General features: G+C 28.6%; 1 protein-coding gene across 1 annotated transcript in view; it reads left to right on the top strand.

Moving 5' to 3' along the window:
• The window catches only part of RhoGEF64C (Rho guanine nucleotide exchange factor at 64C), a 72,073-nt gene that overhangs the window by 36,623 nt on the left and 11,307 nt on the right, over positions 1-24,143 (top strand). Inside the window, exons 2-4 of the mRNA XM_035870066.2 lie at positions 2,669-2,891; positions 20,956-21,352; positions 21,696-23,354. Of these exons, the coding sequence (XP_035725959.2) occupies positions 2,766-2,891; positions 20,956-21,352; positions 21,696-23,354 (2,182 nt within the window). The 5' untranslated portion in view covers positions 2,669-2,765. The remainder of the gene's footprint in view (positions 1-2,668; positions 2,892-20,955; positions 21,353-21,695; positions 23,355-24,143) is intronic.

The raw sequence follows: 24,143 nt of genomic DNA, 5'->3' as shown, positions 1-24,143 counted from the left end.
AATTTATATATTAAATTAAAATAATTAAGAAGTTATTATAATTAAATTATAATAATTTTTTTTTTTATTAATATAAATCACTTATTTTACACATGCACGCGCACACACATATATAACATTTTAATTTTATAAATATTACCATTAAAAATTTATTTATTAATTATATATATATATATATATATATATATATATATATATCGTTTAATAAATTATAGAATTTTACAATGATTTTATTTTTTTTTTTTTTTATATTTTATATTTTATAATTTATGATTAGGTTACATGCGAAATATTTTTTTAACTATTTTGTCGATGTAAAAACAGGATGATATGGAGGAAAGAAAAAGCTGATAGAACAATTATCTTCTATCTCGGTCTGTTAATTAAAGCGTGTTGTTTGAATATGGCAGATGCAAGAACGATCATTGAATTAATTTGTGTGCCTCATTTCCATCTCTTTACCTCAAACAGTTTTCCCTCAAACATAATGAATATCTAAATTTTTTTCTTTTTTGATTTCGGTTGTGCACAATTGTATCCAAATCATTCGAAGTAAACTTATTTTCGAATGATCTGGACACAATCGTTCATGATTAATTTTATATATATATATATATATATATATATATATATATATATATAAAATTAAATATTATAAAATATATTCATGTATATATAAAGAAGATGGAACAGAAAATAATAGATAAATTTAATTATGTCGAAATTAAAATTTTAAAATTAGTAAATTACTACATGTGTATGTATATATAGGAAAATAAACATAATATATCATTTATCATATAAAGTGTTAAATGTCAAATCAATTTCAATTTTAATTTCTTATAATTTCATTGATAAAATTCGATATAGTATCAATGAAATTTATATAATTAATATAAATCAAGCGATCGTAATTTAGTTAAAAATTTTTAATATTTTATATTTTAAATATATCATTAACATTTAAATTGTTTACTTTTTAACGTGTAAAATCTTAATTCAATGAAATTACTTATTCATTTAATTTTACTTTTTCTTTTATCCCTTTCAAAAAAGTAATGAAATTATATATATATATATATATATATATATATATATATATATATATATATATACGCGCATACACATTCACATATTTATATAGTCTTATCGTATAATTACACTAATATACTTACAATACCTATATATATATATATAAATTTAAGGGATTTGCATAATCTAATCATACTGAGTTAATTAACGAAAATTATCAAAAGAATTGAAAAGAGAGAGGAAGACCGAGAGAGAGAGGGAAAGAGAGGAGCAAAAGTATCGCGGAAGTAAAGTCGATAAGGCGAGAAAATCATTACTACGATCTAATGATAGAGAAGGAAAGATTCCTTGCACAACCAGTAATGGTAACAGTAACAGCAACAGCAACAGCAGCAACAACAACAACAACAGTAACAGCAGCAACTCCGATCGTGGATTACGACATACGACAATACCAGCGTGCAATTTCACTCTCGTCCGAATGAATAAAAAAGAAAGAGAAAGAGATAAAGAGAGAGAGAGAGAGAGAGAGAGAGAGAGAAAGATAGATAGATAGATCGTTAGACAGACAGATAAATACATAGATAGAGATAGATAGATCAGAATTGCACCATAACGTCGCGCCGGACGAGAGATTCGGGCGGACCTAGAAAGCGTCTACGAAATGCTAATTCTTTCTAACTTAACTTAGTTTAGGTTAGTCTTAGCTTGGCTATCGTACGCTTGGCCAACCAACGTAACGCTGACGCGAGAAAAAGAAATTCGCGAAGGGAAAAGAAGAGGGAGGAAAAAAAGAGTAAAAAGAAAAAAAAAATAATAATATCACGGTGAACGCGTTTAGAACGTGTCTAAAGAAAAAACAATTTTGCGTAGATATATTACGTTTATCTCTCTTGATCTTTTAAAAAAAAGAGAGAGAGAGAGAGTGTATGTGTGTGTATATATATATGTGTGTATGTGTTTGCAAAAAGGTCAGAGACATCAAGATTACCTCGAATATTCGATTATCTTTTACGATCGTTTTTTATATTTCATAATATTATCTTAAATAATGAATAAAAAAGAGATTTATATATATATATATATATACATGTGTATTAATATAGTAATGTTGAAATTTGTTATACATACGTATAAAGACATATACGTAGTAATTCAGTAATGTCGAAATCATGACAAACCGAATAATAAATACATATGTATATATTTATAAATAGGTACGCGGTAATTTAATAATTTCGAAACTTCAGCAAAATTTAATATTAATATGTCTATATGTACGTAATTATTCTTAAAATTTAAATTTACATTAATGAACTGATGTTACATAAATATTCGTTATTTCGTATACAACACATAAACATTTTAAATATATATGTATATATATATATATATATATGTATATATTAATGATAACGACGGAAATGTTTTCAATTAATTAAATCTCGTAGATTATGAGAAATATTTTTTAATAGATATTGAAATATATTAATTAAAAAAAAAAAAAAAAATAAATAAATAAATAAATAAATAAATAAATTGTATCGAAATGTTTGTTGAAATTATTAATCTTTTTATATTTGAATATTAATATGACGTTTCGATATTAATGAAAAATTTCTTTTATGTTTTTAAGACGTTCGACGGCACGAGGATGAAAGGTTACGAGGATCGCAAAAGGGCGCGGATTAGTGCTCCAAAAGAACAAAGGTCTTCGACCGTTACTATCGGAAATGACCATGACGAGCGTGGCTGTCGGCCCGGGTAGCCTTGTAGCACCTCCAGCTATGCTAACACCGAAGATGTATCATCTACAGCAACCTTTAAATCCATCACCATCTTCGCCCACATCTGGGAAAGTGAGTAAGAACACGCATATATATATATATATATCTATATATATATATATATTATGTGGATCAATTATACGTATTCATATTTATACTTTTCGTTCATTCATTTTCACATTTAATGTGTTAAATACGAAATTAGAATATTCATTTCTTTGTAAGCGATAAAATTTAATTGCGTCGAAAGGAAAAGTTAATTGCCTTGATAGAAATCGCTCAGTAGAAAATATTTACTCTACTAGGGATTAGAGTGATTCGAATGAACGTATTTGATCTGTCGAAATAAGTTCAATTCGTTTTGTTTCAAAATATTTTAAAAATCAAAATTTTTACAATGTTAGATATTATATGATATATAAATGTATATATATATATACATTTATAAATGTATATATATATATATATATGTATATATATTTATATAACATTTCTTAAAAATAATAACAAAATACAGTTTTTTTTTCGTTGGATGCGAAAAAATTTTATTAAAAGAAAAAGAAAAGAAATCGCATAAGAGATCGGATCTCTTTTTTTTTCTCTCTGTCTTTATCTTTCTCTTAATGAAACACTAATTATCAACATCGAGAACGTGTCGTACCTGTGTCTACAATACGTGACTGTAAAGTGGTTCAGAAAGTAGGAAAATATGGCGGTTGAGAACGATTAAGGTCGCGGACTTAGTGTCCATTGAAATCGAGAAGAGTTGAGATTAGTATTAAAGAGACAGAATGACAGAAAGAGAGAGAGAGAGAGAGAGAAAGAGAGAGAGACTTTTCTGTCACATAAAAAAACCCTGAAACTGAAACTCGTAACGAAGGACAATACTATTTCTTTCTTTCTTTCTTTTTTTCATTTTTTTTTCTGTTCTCTACCTTGTCAGTGACATAAGGATTCACGATCTACATTAACGCGCATGTCTTTAAAACTCTTACACTCCTACTTTTTCCTTTTATTCTTCTTGTTCTTCTTGTTCTCATGTAGTCGTCGTCGTCGTCGTCGTTGTCGTCATTGTCGTTGTCGTTGTCGTTGTCGTTGTCGTCGTCGTTGTCATCGTAGTCGTCGACAATGGCTTTGACTGGTTTTGCCGTAAAACCGGAGGCCAGTTATGACATCGAATACTGGAGTATGAAGACTATACACAAGACTACCATTTCGCATTTACGAGGTCGACTTTAAAACTTAGAACTTGCCATTTTGTCTTTTGCCACGCTCAGTTTAGATCACGATGAGCGTGCGCTCTCTCTCTCTCTCTCTCTCTCTATTTCTCTTTTATTCTCTCTCTTATTCTCTCTCTTAGATCTTGATCTTGGATAATCATTTTCATTCACGTACCTACGATCGTCAGTTACTGTGATCGTCCGCATACTGTGTGTACTTGTGTGTGCGTGTCTATATTTTCACTTGTGATTTTATTCTTTATTTTATAATTTTACTAACAGTGATTAAAAATAATCAATGTAGTAAAGAGATACCATTTAACAGTGATTTAATTCGGTCTATCGATCGATCGATCGATCAATCGTGTTCAACGTGTGTCATCGTCGATGTTCACGTATGTATCACTATATATGTATATGTAGATATCTAGATCTTCCTTGAAATCTACTAGATCAAAAATGGAAATTGTACTATTGCGATATTTAGCAAGCAATTGCGAGATTCAATCCCAAGTGACCATTTCGATTTCGTCAGAAGTAAAATAAAATCTGAAATGGTTTTAATGGAAGATCTTTTTACAAATTTATTGGACTCGTTCGAAGATTTAGGCACGATCGTTTCCCAAATTTATAGACTTTTTTCTTTTTTAATTGCCATTAGAAATTTGAATTTGAATTTCTTTTTTTTTTTTCCTAATATCTGTATAGAAATTTCATTTTAATTTGAAAAATAAATAAAAAGAGAAACAGAGAGAGAGAGAGAGAGAGAGAGAGAGAGAGAGAGAGAAAGAGAGAAGTAATAATTTAGGCGACATGATCGTGTTCAAGTGTTCATATATGTTCAAATCTATATATGAATATATATATATAATTAATATATATATATTATAATTTTTTATATTAATGGTATTTAGAAATTGTGAATTAGTTCTAATCAGTTAAAAACTACATTTCAATGGAAGAAAAGAGAGATGATGATGATGATGATGATGATGATGATGATGCATAAAAATTATTTCTATCTTTCAATTTTTAAAAATATATTTATCTAATATTCAATATTAATAAATTTGTTTCTAGTCAATAAACAATTACGTTTCAATATACTTTAAAAAAAAAACGAGAAATAGTTGAATTTTTTAAACTTTACGTTGAAAATGTTTGCATATATATATATGTTCGGTCATGTAAATATCAATTAGTCCGTATTAATAATATTACGGATTATTAATTAGAATGATGATGATGATGCATAAAAATTATTTCTATCTTTCAATTTTTAAAAATACATATATCTAATATTCAATATTAATAAATTTGTTTCTAGTCAATAAACAATTACGTTTCAATATACTTTAAAAAAAAAACGAGAAATAGTTGAATTTTTTAAACTTTACGTTGAAAATGTTTGCATATATATATATATATGTTCGGTCATGTAAATATCAATTAGTCCGTATTAATAATATTACGGATTATTAATTAGAATCAATCTTTTTTTTTTCTTTCTTTCTTTCTTTCAATCCTTTTAAAACATTATACTTCTATATCAAATTATTAGAGAAAGATTTCGATGAAAAATATTTAACTTTTTAAAAACTGAATTTAACGTATACGAGAATCGTTCACATGTGTGCTCGCATATGTATCTGTTTACATACCTAATGCGTTCTATGTTAATAATAATACGTGTATAGCGTCGTAATGTATATCTTTTTTTTTTTTTTTTAACTCCTAATAGCTATTGGCTGTTTTATGGATACAGTTTGTGATCTGTTACGTGAAAAGTTTTTCTAACGAATGAAATAAATGAGTACAACGAATGGTTATTTTAAATTGATATACACGTGTTCATTTTTGTATCCATTCGAACATCATGCGTAATTGGGAAATTTATGTCTGTCGTATTTTTTCTTTTGTTTCTTTTGTTTTTTGTTTTATAGAATTCTATCGTCGTTTCGAATTCATTTCGAAAGATTCGACCTTTTAAAAAAAATCATATAACTTTCATAGTCATATATCTTGTACACGCCCACACACATATGTCTATATGTGTATGTATTTGTATTTTTCGTGCGTATCATTATTATTTTTTATTTTCTTTGTCATAAAAATACTTGCTAGTTATTATGTTTGAGCGATGAAATTTTTATTATATTATTCGATTTTCTATTATTATTATTATTTTTTAATTGGATAACGAATTGTATTTTTCATTATAATTTCTTTTTTTTTTCTTTTTTCAATATTTTTCAACAGAAAATTTTGTAAAAAATTCCAGATATAATATAGAAATTATATTGATAGTTTCATTACGATACAAAATAGTATACTTGATTATATTATAGTATAATAATACTTCTACATGATTAAACTATAATTCACTATATTTAAAATTAGTTATATTATAGTACAATATACTACGTAATATTTACAATTTCTTATATTTAAGTACATAGTATTCTAATACTTATAAATATATTTATAAATAATACTTATAATATAAATATATTTATATTTGATTATACTACAAAAATTTCTTATAAATTTTTTATTTTTTTTCAATCAAAGAAAAAGAAAAACGAGTTACGAATGATTAACTGTTCAGTCTGGGCAAAAAAAGATCGTGCTTCAGTCCTCTCTATAAATTATTATGATAATAAATAAAAAAAAAAAAAAAAAAAGGAAAGAAAAAAGAAAAAAAGTAACACTTGAAAAAAATATTTCACAAAGAAAGCCGGATATACAAGTTTCATCTCTCGGAAATATTCGTACATCTCCGCTTTTTATTGAGCTATCGATCGTGAGTTTACAATACTTTCTCTTTTCTTGCTCTATCACTCTTTTTTTTTTATGGCAGATTTTATCTTTATTTTTTGTTTCTGTTGTTGTGTTTTTCTTTTTTTTTGGTCCTTATTTTTTTTCTTTTTTAAAGAATCCTTCAAGAAAAACCATCGCATTTCTATTCCCCCTTCCCTTCTTTCTCTCTCTCTCTCTCTCTCTCTCTCTCTCACTCACTGTCTCTCTCTTTCTCTCTCTCTCTCTCTTTCTATCTATTTATATCTCTGTCTCTCTCTCTTTATTGCTTTCGATGCACTTTCATTTGCATCGAAATGAAGATTTTAAGTTGGTATGTATGAGCGATTAGGAAGCATTACGAGCACAGCATATTACGTGGCTAGTTTGCTCGTAACATCATCGATCAACAATGCTCGTTACGAGAATAATTATTTATGCGAAGTGAGAAAATGGAGTTAACGTAATCGGGCGAGAACAATTTCACGTTTACGAGATTATTATCCTATGTCAGGCATAGGTATACGTCGTATAGTTGTTATTTTTTATTTCCTTTTTGTTTCTTTTTTCTTTCTTTTTTCTTTTTTTTTTTTCTTTTTCTTTTTTCTTTTTTTGTTCGGGCTCTTTGACTTTATGGAGAACATTAGATCAATTGTAGCTGTCATTTAAAGGAACTTAAAAATTTTTTGAAGCGTTTCGAATCAATGCGAATACGATCGTACCAAAGAGATCTAACGATATTTTGATTTATAATAAAAATTTAATTGTTGATAGGTAATTTTGGAAAATGTTAAAGATCTTTCAAAATTTGTTTTTTGTCTTTATTTAGGTTTATTAGGGTTTCGTCAGAAATTTTATTTCTTTTTTTTTTTTTTTTTTTTTTTTCCTTTTTTTTTCGTAATTAATATTTTTAGATAATTTTGTAGAAATAAAATTTAACAATTAATATAATGTAGAAATAAAATTTTACAAATAAAATTTAAAATTAACAATTGCATATTTTAGATATATAAATGAATATTTATATATTAAATTTAAAACAGATATTATATATGTATATATATATATATATATATATATATATTTTTTAATTTCTTTTCCATTTTTCTTCGATACAAAATTATTTATTAATTAATGTTTGCCAAGAGACATAATAATATTACTATATATATATATTTTTTTTCTTTCTTTTTTGATAAGTATTAAAATTTATATATAATACATTGATAAATTTGATAAATTTGAAATATTATTTAATTTATTGATATCTAGGTCATTATAGTTACATTACTACTTTAATAATAATAATAATAATAATAATAATAATAATAATAATAATAATAATAATAATAACATATATATATATATATATATATATATCTATATTGCGTAAAGGAAAATTTTGAAAGAAAAACAAAAAAATAGCAAAAGTTTGTTTAAAAAAAAAACTAAATAAATTTAAAAGATAAAGAAAATGAAACGGTGAATAGAGTGAAAACAGGATCGTGTAGGTTCCGAAGCATAACAGTCGTGAGATAACGATCGTTGGATGAATAAGTTTTGTAATAAATTCAACGACATCGAACGAAAGGAACGAAAAGGAACGGAATGGTCGATCTCGTTGTGTAATTCCGGAGACGCAATCTTCGTGCTTATGGAAGAGACATGAGCGTGCATAGAAACGAGGATGATGATGGATGATGCATCGGCTGCAGCCGATGCACCGGTGCGACTGCCGTGACCTCAGGATGTACACACAAATGTATATATGTATGTGCATTTTCTCCGTATATATGTATATGTATATAAATATTATATATAATATATATATATATATATATATCTGTGTGTATATGTGTGTGTGTATATCTGTATGATATATAACGTCAGCTCTAGATAGAAGAAGATAAAAGATCGTACGCGACGATGAACACGAGTATGAGACATAACACAAATACTTATCGACCGTCGATAGTTTTATAACACACACATAGAGAGAGAGAGAGAGAGAGAGAGAGAGAGGGAGAGAGAGAGAGAGAGAGAGAGAGAGACATATACACACATTTCCATTTTTTCTTAACATTATTTTTTTGATAACAATCGTTTTCATTAAGTTTCTTATATTAGTCAATTTTAAGATTTAATTTTTTATTTACTAATCTTACAACTTTATATATATATATATATTTATATATATATATATATGTATATATATATATATATGTATATATATATATATATACATACATATACACATACAATATATATAACAATATATAAGTATATGAGAAATAGTTTTGCAAGAAAATATCGAAAATTATCTCGGAAACCTTATTTCATAAAATCCGTCCGAGTTTTTCATTTTTTTTTTTGTTTAATCTATCCTTTTTTGCTTTCTTTCTTTTATTACCTAATCAGATATATTAATTCGTGTAAATAAATATTAAGCATTTCAATTAGATCTATGTATGAATAAGAATATTCATTAGATATTAATTGGATATTAATTAGATATATTTTTTATTCGAAAATAAGAAACTCTAAAAAAATATTTCGTTTTTCCATGTGCAATGGAATATCTTAAGATTGATTGAAAATAGCCAAGGTTGATTTAAAAAAAGAAAATAAAAAATTATTTATAAATTGGAAATGTCAAATATTTGATTTCAAACGTATTTCTAATATATATATATATATATATATATATATATATATATATATATATATATATACCAATCATATTTGAAATGATTAAGAAATTTAGCAAAAAAATTCTTTAATTCAAAATTGATTACTCTTTCTTGACGACCGATTTAGATTAATTTTTCTTTTTTATTTTTTTCTTTTTGTGAGATCGTAAATAAACGTGTAGGCTTATAATATTACAATTTCAGGAAAAAGAAAAAAAGAAAAAAGAAAGAAGATTAGTAAAAAAATTTTCTGAAAAAATTAATCGATTTTTAAAATGACCTAGGAAATTTTGGACCATCCTGTATATCTCTATTTCTCTCTCTATCTCTATCTCTATCTCACTTTCACTCTCTCTCTCTTTCTCTTTCTCTCTCTCTCTCTCTCTCTCTCTCTCTATCTATCTATCTATCTCTCTCTCTCTCTCTCTCTCTCTCTCTATCTATCTATCTCTCTCTCTTTTGATTCTGCAAGCAGCATCAATTCTATGCTAACGGACGGAATGAAAATGGTTTTAACCGCGGTTATATGACTGACATTATGCGTTATTGCATTTCGCACAATTAGCGTGGCCGTGCCAAGATCTTAGAGAGTAATATCTACCGAAGAAAAATAAGAAAAAGGAGAGGAGGAGGAAGAAAAAGAAGAAGAAGAAGGAGAAGATGGAGAAAATAAAAATAAGAAATGTGCATGATTCAAACGCACGAGGACTAACTCATTCTTAGTTAGACGAGATGGCGTCTTCTCGAACGCCATTGGAGGACGTTGACACTCGCGCTCTTGTCTTTCTTCTCTCCTCTATCTTCTCTCTTCTTTCTTCTTTCATCATTCTTTCATTTTTTATTATTTTTTTGTTTTTTGTTCCTTTTCTTCTCTTTCTTTTGTTCTTCGTTAGAGTAAGAAAGACGAAACGATCGTATTCACGTCGATTTGAATTTACATCCGGTTTACTTCGAGTTCGTCCCAGTCAATATTAATCACGAAAACCAGAAGATATTTTTATGCATTTATAATATTTGTATTAATATTCATACGAATTATTGATTGTAATATAATACTTTGAAGAATATGATCCTCCATTTCACTTTTTGTTTCGTTTTATTATTTTGTTCTTTTTGGTTTATAATTGTGATACGTGTGATCTTGTTTTTCTCTTTTTTCCTTTTTTTTTTTTTATTTATTTATTTATTTATTTTTTTTTTTTTAATTTACTATAATCCATGTAAATATATCTTTATAAATTTGTTTAATATTGAACTTAAAAAATCTATCTAACGTCTTTAATAGAAAATTTCATATCATTTCATTCTCTTTGAATGATATTTCATTAGTTTTTATTTTATATTTTTCTTTTATTTCTTTTTTCTTTTTATATTTTTTATTTTTTAATATATGAATTTATGTATTTATGTTATCATTAAAGTAACATTTTTTTTTTATGACATTATTTCTATTTGACAAATTTTTTTACTATTATTTATTTTATATTACTTAATTCTTTCAAAGTGCATCATAAATTCTATTAGAATTCGTGTCTATATGTTTAAACCCGTAAACTTAGATTTTATATTCTATGCTTTTAAACAATTAACAAAACACAAATCACACATATACACACGTTATTTATCTAATAATAAAAAAATATATATATATATATTATATAAATTTGATCGAAATAATTCAAAAATATGTTAATTACGAAGACGATAAGGGAAAAATGTTAGCATCGAAAGGTTCATTCTGATTTCATGGAATTCTGAATGAGTGGTTTGAAGGTGGAACAGGGATAAACATGAAAAGAAAAATGAAAAGATATCGAGAGAGACATGAACGAGATAAGTAGCATAACTATTAATTAACAGGAGCTGGGGGAGTTCACTTTCGCCTGATGACCAAGGCCTCGATCGAGATGACCTCGCCAGATGATTTTCTCTCTCTCTCTCTCTCTCTCTCTTTCTTTATCTCTTTCTACTCGTATCCATCCCCTCTCTCTCTCTCTCTCTCCCTCTCTCTCTCTCTCTTCCCTTTTTCGCAAGAAGCCATCGTCCTTTTTTCCGGACGTCGCGTTTCGTTGCTTCTTACTCATCCTCTTCTATTCCTCTAACCGTAGTATTATGTATGTATGTATGTATGTATGTATATATGTATGTACGTATGATTTGTGCATATATGTATGTGTATGTGTGTATGTGCTTATGTATACGTGTGTATATAAATAGGAGATGTGCAGGAGAAAACGTTGCGAATGGATTCACGCGATTTAACACAAGTGATCTTTGCATTAATTAGGATGCCGTAACATCAACTAGTTTTTATTGGTTTTTGTTCTTGAATAGGTATTTCCTTTTAAATTTTAATAGCTTATTTTATTATAAATTTATAATATCACTTTCTATGTTCCTTTTAGTTTTCGTTTATGAGACCGTTCCTTTTTTTATTTTTATTTTTCATTCATGACGTTCTATTTTTCTTTCGTTTCGTAATTCGTTTAATAAATTTGAAACATAATATATCTTTTTTCCTTCATGTATAAGTTGACACATGTCGTTTATAAAAATTTCTGATATTATTTTTTTTTCAAATTTTTCTTTCTTCTTATGTATATATATATATATATTTTTTTTTTTCTTTGTTTGTTTAATATTTAGTAAATAAGTTTAAAAAAACAAATTACATTTTATTAAATATTGTTTATATTTGTTATTATTATAATAAATTTGATAATATATCGTTATAAATTATTAAATATTATTGAAAATGTGATATTACAAAATCATTTGTTTATCTTTTTCTTTGTTATTTCTTTTTTTTTTTATATTATTATAAATACTGATTAAAGAAGAATTATCCAACAAATTTATTAATTTAATTTTTTTAAAATATATGAATGGAGTAAAGTATTATACATTTTTTTTTTGTTTATTTATAAGAGAGAGGGAGAAATAGAGAGAGAGAGGAACAGTTAGAGTACATGGTTATATTACTTTTGTCGGAAAATGATGATTGTTCGAAATGACTTAGCATGGAATATATTCGATATTTTTTCCTTTTTCCTTTTTCCTTTTTTCTTTTTTTTTTTTTTTTTTTTTTAATAAAAATTGTAATATAAGGAAGAGGCGTGTTCTTCACACTTCCGCTTTCGTGCTTATAGCTCTTAAACTCGTTTTATTTATTTCTCAAGCTGCCTGGCAACCTTTTCAACCATGGTTGTTACGTTTATCATTTTTCTGAAATATATATGAAACGTTAACTTCGATCGTTCGTTATCTATATATAAAGAGATTTTTGTTTTTTAAATTATTCAAAGTGTGTATGTTAACTATTACACTCAAATTGTCAATATGTATATATATATATATGTATATATATATATATATATACATATTCACATATATACATACATACATACATACATACATACACACATACTTATATACATACATACATATATATATATATTCATATACGATGAAGTATATAACTGGAATTTCTTCAATTACTGCATAAATAATGATTTTAGCGAAAAATGTTTCAGATAATATTAGAGTGGCTTCGAAAGGGAATGTATTCTGACGTTCTAGATGAACGCATAAAGATCATATGAAGGTCAATTTTCTTTTTTTTTTCTTTTCAATGGAATCACATATCTTTTAATACATCGCCCGATTAAGTTAGATGAAAAAAATTATTACCTTATTAACATATTATTAACCTATATATATATATATATATATATATATATATATATATATGTCGACAAATTATTAGTTTAGGAGATATATTATTTTAAATATTGTTAATTATCGTTTTAAATATAGCACATCTTTATACGATTTTTTAGCGATATTTAAAATTGAAATAATCCTTAAATTAATGGTTTTTCGAAATAAATAAATTAATATATATTTTTTTTTTTGGTGTAATGAAAAAAAAAATATATGATACCGTTAAAAGAAACAAGCAAAGAGTCTTTTCATGATTAACTTACTTCTACGGATTAACTTATCAAAAAAAGAAAAAAGAAAGAAATTAATCAGGTCAAATTATGACACATTCGAAACGATTCAACTTGTTTCAATTGAAAATTTTTTTTATTAAAATTATTTATTTAGATAGTAGTAGAAGTAATAATCCCATTTACGTGCTTCACCATGTATGCAATATACGTATTTATGTAAATATATATATATATATATTATGTATATACATATATGTACATATATACGATAAAATTTTAAAGAAATCGACGATTTTGTTTGATTTAAAACAAAACGATCGTAGATTTCGTTTCACCTTAATCTATTTTTGATAGATAGATAGATATGTCTGATAATATGAATTTTGCACCTGCAATTGCAGCGAACCGTAACAAGACGTCTAACGAAATATATATATATATATATATATATGCATTCATGTATGTTTATATATATAAATAATATCTATATATGCATATAAGTATATATTCGATACGTTAATGTACGCGCTGGTTTACTTTCTTATTTTCGAGCAGAGTATGGCTCTTACGTGAGCTTGTGGGACAAGATTTTTACGAAAGTCCACGATCGGACGAGAAAGTAAAGTGTACCTCTTGCTTACAGTTTTGCCCTCAAGCCACCAACCTGCCCCATTTTCCGACCTTACCATGTTCTTTATGTGGTTTACTATAGCGGCATTGCAGCTGCTGCAATGTCGATCAATCGAAATTTTATAACAAATTTTAGATTTCTCATTTATATGAATATTTCACATACATTGACTTTAAATATATAAAACTTGAAAAGTTTTCTTTTACAATTTTTTTTTTTTTTTATTTAATTAATGATAAATTATATAAAAAGTACCATAAATTTATATCAATTTATGTCATATACACACATACATATATATACATTATATTAATAAATATCGCATGAATATTTTGTAATATACAAAAATTAATATTACTATCGCTATTAGTATATTATTCGTATACTAACGATTAATAAATTTAAAAAAATTTTATTAAAAATATACAAACTAATAGATAAATAATATTTAAATAATAATTAAAATTAATATAATTATATTTAAAATAAAATATCAAGAAAAATATATTAAATCGTCATAATGCATATGAATTAAATATTCAACGAATTCAAGTAATTAAAGTTCTTATTAGTATTAAAAAGAAAATTAATTACTCCAATAATATTTTTTATACAATATAACGTATTTATTATAAACTTTATAATAAATGAAATATCTATAGAAAAAATTATTATTATTATTATTATTATTATATTCAGCAAAAAAAAAATATTAAAATGAATCCAACTTTTATATTTTTATTTTTATATTTTTAAAACGAAACGAAAAGAAAAAGTATATTATATATATATATAAAATATATAAAAATATAAAATGTAAAAAAATAAAATATAAAAATATATTACATATGCTCGTATATAAAGAATATTTATTCTTTGAAGAAAGCAGTTTTATAACATTCGATAAGATCAAAGATGCGTTTTCTTGTTTCCATGAAAAGTGTTCGAAGCGACAGGTGCTAGCTGCATATGGGCAAAGGAAAGAAGTACATATTATCTGCGCAGGTGTGGTCGTGAAGAATATTCCGCTCCGTTTCCCTTCTCGTAATCGTAGAAATAACTTCGTCGAGCACCTTCATCGAATTTTATATTCCATGCTCGGAATAACGATGTCGTTGTCGTTGTCGTTGTCGTTGTCGTTGTGGTTGTTCGATAAAAACGTGACGCTTTTCAAATGATTTCGAAACGATCTCATACCATTCCTATATACATCTATCATTATATACTTTTACTTTTTTTTTCTTTCATCTTTCTTTGTTCCTTTTTTCTTTTTAATAGAAAGAGGTCACGTGATCATATTTGTATATGTAAAGAATATTTTTCTTTTCCCTTTTTTTTTTTATAAGTTATAATAAGTATATTATATATATGATATAATATATTATATATATATATATATTAAAAAAATTATAAAAATTCAAAGTCATTATTAAAAAATTATTTTGAATATATTATATAGAATATTTATATTAAATTATATAATTTATATATTTATATATCTATGCATATAAATTATCTAAAAGACTAATTTACACAAAAAAAAGTAATACATGTTATCTGTGTATTTGTATAAATAATCTAAAAAAAAGGAATATATATATATATATATATAATATATATAGATAATATATATAGATAATAAATGTTTCAAAAGATATGAAGTTGTAATCGATAGATAAATAATGTATTTAAAAATGTTGTTATTGCCGAACGTTATTTTGATGAGAAGTACGATTTAAAGAGTAAAGATAGAAAAGAAAAAATAGAAAAGAAAAAAAGAAAAACAAAATACAAAAAATTTATCGATATTCCACAGAGATCTATCTTATCGACACCAATAGAAACGCCGCGAAAATATAAAAGTAAACTCGCCCACGGTGTCATTGGACTCGAACGTTTCTCTTCAACTATTCCAAGTTGTGTCAACCAAGATTTTTTAAAGAACATCCTTTGAAACGGAACTAGACAATCAGTAGGAGGATAGATTACAAATAACGGTAGATATCTACCAAGATTATACTTTTCCTTATGATGCCGTTTCTGTTTGTTCTGTTATTTCTTCTGCTAACGTAAACCAAAAGAGAATTGTTGTTATTCCGTCGCTAGCAATTTCTTAAGTTTTCTTTTCTTTTCTTTTCTTTTCTTTTCTTTTCTTTTTTTTTTCTTTTTAAATTTTTTTCCTTGACTTATATCTTACGAATTTGTCTGCTTTTTTTTTATCATTTCTATGCCAATATTATAGCCAAAAACTTTAGAGAGTACACGTTGGATTAGAGTATATTACACGGAACTAATTATACCATTTACGTGCATCCTCTTCATCCTATCCGTATCCAACTATAAATATATATCCTTGTACAAAGACACACACACACACACATATACTTTCTCTCTCTCTCTCTCTCTCTCTCTCTCTCTCTCTCTGTCTCTCTCTCTGTCTCTCTCTCTCTCTCTGTCTCTGTCTCTGTCTCTGTCTCTCTCTCTCTCTCTTTTCTTCGCTGATATCAAAATAACGTAATTCCATTAAAAGCTTTCCACTAGAGCCAAGGCAAAACAAAATCGCAATGGACGATTAAACTCGTCATTATCTAGAGAGAAAGAGGAAGTTTCGTAATCGTTTAAATGACAGGGGATGGGGGTGGGGTGGGGTGGGAGAAATAATTAAAGAAGATTAAAAAAAAAATAAAAAGAAAAGAAAAGGAAATAAAAAAAAAGGAACATACAAAAAAAAATAAATAAATAAATAGAAGAAAAAAAAGAGCGTATATCGAAGCGAACGATAATGGCGAACGTAATTTAATTATCCTCGGAATGCAACTAACACACATACAGATATAATAATATCTTTATGTGCGATGAACGTAATTTAAAGAAGTTCGACATATCCGTTCATTGCTCGCATTCGATCATTACTTACTTGCTTTGCTTTGCTTTGCTTTCCTTTCCTTTCCTATCCTTTCCTTTGCTTTTTGCTTTTTGCTTGAATTTTTCTGTTTGTCTTTTTTTTTGTCTTTCTTTCTTCTTTTTCTTCTCATTCTTGGAGTTCTCTTATCGATCGACGCCCTCTCCCCGTTGAAAGACATAGATCGGCATCGGCGACTGTCAGTCGCGGTTTTCTATCTATCGTCGATCCTTTCTCGAAAAGAACTTTTCTCTCTCTCTCTCTCTCTCTCTCTCAAATGTACACCGGACCGTACCGGTCAGACCGGACGACTACTTACTTACTTACTTACTTACTTACGTGCTTACGTACATACGTACGTCCTTACTTACTTACTTACTTACTTACTTGCTCGCTATACTTCTACTCTCTAGACGAGCCACATAGTCGTAGCCAACCGAACGAACCATCTCTCTCTCTCTCTCTCTTGGATTTCTTCCATCATTTATTTCTCCTTTCCTTCCTTAGAGCCGGTCACCGACTCGCTTTTTACCGATCTCTGTTTTAGTCTCTATTTTTTTCTTAACTTCTTTCTTTCTTTCTTTCTATTTTTCTCGCTGATTTTTATATTAATAATAAGAAAGAGAGAGAGAGAGAGAGAAAAAGAAAGAGAGAGAGAGAGAGAGAGAGAGAAAAAGAGAGAGAGAGAGAAAAAGAGAGAGAGAGAGAGAGAGAGAGAGAGAGAGAGAGAGAGTGAAGTTTCTTAGCGAAGAAAGCGAGAAAGAAAAGCAAAAAATCTTTAATTTCCTTCTCTCTCTCTCTCCCTCTCTCTCCATGAAATCGATTACGTTATCTATTTATTTCTTTAAATTGGTTCTTATCTAGTTCCTACTCGCTCAGCAAATTTGAGGACGAGTTTTTTGAGGTTGATATTTATTTCAAATAAAAAAAGAAAACTTCTGTTTTCTTTTTCATTTCAACAAAATTAAATGACATTTTCTTATTTTCCATTACAGTTTCGTTGATTTTTTTCTTTTCCCCCCTTCCCCCTCCTCCTTTCTCTCTCTCTCTCTCTCTCTCTCTCTCTCTCTCTTTTCCTTTCTCTTTTTAAATATTATATTTTTATTATATAACTAAGAGTTGTGAAGTTATTTGTTATATAATCAAGAGTTGAGAAGTTAATGTCAAGAGATGAAATTAATTCAATTTGTTTTTGTTTTTATCATTAGTATTATTTATCTTTTATTTTTTATTTCTCTCTCCCTTTCTCTCTCTCTCACTCTCTCTATCTATCTATCTCCATCTATTTCTATCTGTCTATCTATCTATCAGTCTGTCTATGTATCTATCTAACGATCTATCTATCTATCTATTTATCTATCTATTTCTCTCTTTCATTATTATTTTGATTATACACAATAAATAAAGTTCCTAGGGGTGCCAAACAAGTTCCTTAAAAATTAAATTTACTCCTTTTTCCTGTGACTTTTTTATGTGCAATTTCTTTCCTTTCTTTTCTTTTCTTCTTTATTTTTATTTTTTTTTTTTTTTTCATTCGTTCGTACAGAATTTTCTTACGTTTTAAAATTTTTCTACTATAGAGAAAAAAAAGTCTAACATTAAATAGTACCTTATGTTAATACAATTATACTATAATATATCATATAAGTTAATATTATCCATTAGTATAAAATAATTTAATGTATAGACAATATAGTAATATTATTAATTTTATAATAATATTATTAATTAATATTTTATAATAATATTATTAATTAGAGTTAATCGAAGTTACCATCTTGTATACATTGATTTTTATTTAATCCTCGTACTTTTCAAGAAATATCAAAAGAATTTTCTACGAAGTTTTTGCTTTGCGATCTTTTTTTCTTTTCTTTTTTATTTCTTTTGTTTTTTTTTCTTTTGTTTTTTTTTTCTTTTTTCCTCCTATACACACTGTTTCATTCCTCTTGATTTTCTTTCGATCTCTCTACCTTAACCCCACCATCTCTCACCATCTCTTTTCTACTATCTCTCCTTGTTGTTGATTCTCGATCGGAATCTTGGTTCATGATAAAGTCGATTCCGATTTCTCCCCAGACGGAATCGAATTTAAATTGCTAGGTATACCGCTGATACGTGCGTCGTTCACTTTCCCTGAAATGTTCGTTTCTTCATTCTTCTTTCTCTTCGTTCTCTTCCTCTTCCTCTTCGATCCAACATTCTCTCTTCTCCTTCTTGGTATTTCAACTCGCGTACAGGAACCTCACCCTTTTCTCCTTCTTCCCTTTCTTGGGGAAGAACATAAATGCGTTCGTCGGTGGTTCGCTTTGACGAGCGACGATTTGCGGAAGAGACTTGACGATCAACTTCTTCGAGAAAAGAGAGAGAGAGAGAGAGAGAGAGAGAGAGAAAAAAAGAGATAAAGAAAGAAAAAGACAGTTAGATCGATAGAAAAAAAAAGAAAGAAAGAAAGAAAGAAAGAAAGAATTGTGTATGTGCGCGTGTATGAGAGAGGGGAAGAGAGAGAGAGAGAGAGAGAGAGAGAGAGAATCACTGAGATCTCCCCCTTTCGTGCCGTTAAAGGGAAATCCAGACGATCGATCAATCGATCGATCGATCGAGCGATCGATCCCTACGATCAATGCAGGTTTCGAGTGAGACGAGAACCTTAGCTTGGCTTTCTCGATATATCTTTTTGGATATATCGATTTCTACGAGTGACGAGTTGTTGGCTTTGCTTGTAATTCAAACTGAGAGAAAAACAAAAAGGGAAAAGAACAAGAAAAAAAAAAAAAGAGAAAAAAGGAAAAAAGCAAAACGAAAAGGAACTAACAATACTTTGTCTTCCTTTGACTCTTTCTTCCTTTCTCTCTTCTTCTCTGTTCGATTATCTCGAGAAAGACACAAGAAGAAATTTTTCCAACCGTCTAGCAAATGATCCTTCTACCGGGTTCAAGGTCAGGGTCCAAGAAACGAGAGATAGAGAGAAAGAGCGAGAGAGAGAGAGAGAGAGAGAGAGGAGAGAGAGAGGAGAGGCTCTACGTACGCTTCGTATAATGATCGATTAGTCCTTCCGCTATCAATTTTTTCTTCAGTCTTGAAACTTCGTTAGAGAATGAACTTCGCTTAGAGGTCGTGATCAGGATATTACCTATTGCAATGATGACTATAGAGAAATTTTAATCGAACTTATCAAAGATGATGATGATGATGATGATGATGATGATGATGATGATGATGATGATGACGACGATGATGATGATAATGAAAAGTTTTCATTTGTATAATAATTGAATAATAATTATTATCTAAAACATTTTTTTTCTAATGTTTCATTTCTTTCTTTTATTATCTTTTTATTATCTTACATCTTCTTTTTTTCTTTAATTTCTTTTTCTTTTTTTTTTACATTTAATCTCTAAAAAATATTCCTAGATTTGTAAATAATGATTTGTAATTATCATACAAATCAATTGATATATTTCTTTTTTCATTTTATATATATATATATATATTTATTTATTTATATTTATATTTATATTTATATTTTACTAAAGAAAAAAGGTAATATTGTAAATTATACATATTTTATATTAATATAATTATACTATAATCTATAATATAAGTTAATATTACTATTAATATAAAATAGTGCAGTATAAGCTAATAGCATATTAGTACAATAATAATGGTATTAGTGTAATTACACTGCACTAATAGCATAATCTAAATTTACACTTATCTCATATTACCTACTTCAAAATATCTATAAATAATAAATGATTTGTAATAATTTAAGAAAAATAATAATAACAATAATAAAATAAAGTAAAATTAAATTAAATCAAATTTAAAAAATACAATCAATTTGCGATCGAATATGTTACTTAATAGTTACATTATAATCTCATAAAAATGTATAACAATAATATTCATAAGAATGATGATTTTTATTTTAGAATTACGATACCCTAAGCAAGAACAAAAAATCGTGGAGCGTAAGATTGGGTTTATCTCGACAGAATCAAAACCCAGATGATCCTGTTAAGGGTTGGGGTACGATAAGCAACGGTAGCGCACTGTCCCGTCAGATGATCTACGGGGACCCATGGCTTTATGGGACGGTTCGATCGTCGAGACCTGGTCACGATCCTCGAGCCTTTCTGACACCGGGACCCCCACCACCGGGTGCACCGCTTCTCGTGGTATGTTCCTGCCCGGAGTTCCTTTGCGGAACTACCAGGAAACTCGGAAGCAATTGCCGCAAGTGCGGTGGTCACCGATTAGCTGGTGTACCTTTAGGAGGAACTTGCCGGTTACCAGCACCACCATCGAGGTCCAGACCCAGTCTGGCAGGTAACATTTACTCACCAAACTTGTTTCATTCTTTTTATTTTCTATTTATTATTATTATTATACATATATTTTTTTTATAAATGTCCACTCAACAACTACATTTTCCAGTTTAAAGGAAAAGTTATAGCGAAAGATTCGTCAATCGAATTTTATTGTTACATAATATAAAAAAATATTTTTTTGTTTTTCTTTTTTTTTTACGATCATTACGCATAGACGTAACGAGAGAACATTTTTCTATAGTCTATCTCGATTTATCGTTCAAAGTGCATTACGAATTTTGTTATCAATATTGAAAGATATTTTTGAGACATACGATACGATAATGTGTATACCTGTTAAGGTGTACTGAAACCAGCGATGGACGATCCATACGATCAGATGCGAAGGAACAGATTGGTGGAGCCAAGATCGAGAGCACGAAGTATCTCGCCACACAGACCATCGTCCCAACGAGATTCACGAAGCCAGAGCGTATTGATGAGGAACGTGAAGGAACGAAAGGGTTCGATCGAGGGTACTACTTCGAGATTAGAGTGGTACGACAAGGAAGGTACGGTGCATCCTCATCATTCTCATCATCATCATCATCAGCAGCAGCAGCAGCAACATCAACAACAACAACAACAACAGCAACAGCAACAACAGCAACAACAATTACTACTACAACAACAACAACAACAACAACACGAGGAACCGGGAAGTCGCAAGTTACGACACAGCTTTGTTGGTGCATCAAACGACTATTGGTTGAAGGAGAATCAAAAGGAGGATGTACAAAGGAATGGCGTAATCGATCGGCCATGTCAAAGATCGATTCCGCGTACTTCGAAAAGATCGAACGGGATTGGAAGAAACAAGGATAATCAGGATTGTTCAGTTTCAACGAAGACGTCCACGTTGACGTCAACGGAGACATTGCCGACGACATTGACAAGAACGAAAACGTCCAACTCGAATGTACAAGAAAATCACGGTGATTCGAGAAGAAGTATTCTCGAATGTGACGTTAATCCTTATCTCCTATTGAAGAAACAAAAATACGAGGACGATCTAAGCGACGATCTATCGGATAATGCATTGGAACAGGATGCGGATATGAGGACACCGTCGAATCTATTCGATCCGTCCAAAGTTAAATCAATCGAAAGGATACCAAACAGAGGAGCAGTGGCAACGATAGGTGGTCAAAGGATTCGTGTATTCAATGAGCCCAGAGAAATATCCGACGATGAGGAGAATACACCGGTCACGAGGATACCGATACCAAAGGTATCGCCGAAAAGACCACCAAGAAAATTGAAGGAAGCTAAGCAAACATTAAAGAGTATTTTAAAAAGGGGCCGTGTAATTGAGAGTAAGAGAAAGAACGTTTTGTTCAAGGTCGATAACGTTATATTTGCACCCGAGAAACCATCCGAGGCTACGCGACTTTCATGGAGTAGAATCGGTAGGTTCGCCAATTGTACGAAGGACACGCGAAAAGAGGAATCCGAGGAAGATGACGAAGACGAGGAAGATGATAGGCCAATTATAATCGAGGAGGATGAAGAGGAGGAGGAGGAGGAGGAAGAAGAAGAACCAATCGTACCTAAGGAACAACAAGAGAAACATAAATTCATAACCATACCCAATATCAGTGATCCCAAAGCTGACAGAAGTAAAAGCAAAGATTCTAAGATCCTTACGCAAGTTAGGAACGTTCCGGCGCATATAAATTCTTCGAAGGTCGACAATCTTGTTGTTACCAAGTCGATCGATAACGTTGATATACGTAAGAAGTCTTGCCAAGAGATCGAGGCGATCAGATCGAACGAGAACGTCATCTCTTCGTCCAAGTACGAGAAATCCGGAGAGGAATCTTACGTAAAGTGTAAGAAGATAGACAACGATCAGATCAAGTTGGAGGACGAAACGGAATTGGAGATCGAGATTGAAGAATTGAACGATAGGATTCCGTGTATCGCAGTTGACGAGAAGGATCTAATCCTTAGGTCGGAAGGTAAGATATCAATATATCATTCGGAATACAGTATCAATCAAAAAGTTTTTCTAAGTTATATTAAAAATCATTTGTTCTTCATTTCGAGACTCTTTAAACCAAATAGTTTTTTTCTTTCTTTCTTTTTTTCTTTTTTCTTTTTTTTTTTTTTTTCTTATCAAAACGTAAAACTACAAGATTCCCTAGGAACTTTTGATTCATCCTGTATTTTTTGTTTATATATATACATATATCTCTATATATACACACACGATACATGCCATCGTACTAATCGTTCTGATCAATGTAACATGTTAACGTCGACGATTTAGACTTATCTGAAACATTCTTGAACTTTAGCAATAGTTATATCTCTCAAGGATAACGAGCACACGTTTATCGTTTCCTTGGCAAACTTTCTTTCAAACTTCCCTGGGATTTCTTATCACGAATCCATAAAATCAATCGAATGGGCAAACCTGACTAGTCCTTGTTGTTTTTACTCTTTACGAAGCTTTTAAATTCGCTCGATCTTCTTATCTACTTTTACTCTATTTTTTACCTGATCAACGAAGAGAGATTGAACCTTTTTTTCTCTTTTTTCTTTTCCTTTTTTTTTTTTTTCTTTTGATTATATTTTTCCATCGTACATGCGAATACGGAGTCATTGATAAAGATAAACAAGTATTTGTTATGTAAATTCTTACTGGTTAGGAAGTATTTATTATTTTGCTATTATTAAACGAAATATTTCTAAACGTTTAGTTCTCGCCAATATCAATCAAACGATCTAAGATATATAATCATATG

This window comes from Vespa mandarinia, chromosome 9, assembly GCF_050613455.1.
Source record: "Vespa mandarinia isolate Hongniang chromosome 9, ASM5061345v1, whole genome shotgun sequence".
Lineage (NCBI taxonomy): Eukaryota > Metazoa > Arthropoda > Insecta > Hymenoptera > Vespidae > Vespa > Vespa mandarinia.
This window is presented reverse-complemented; position numbering and strand designations above follow the sequence as displayed.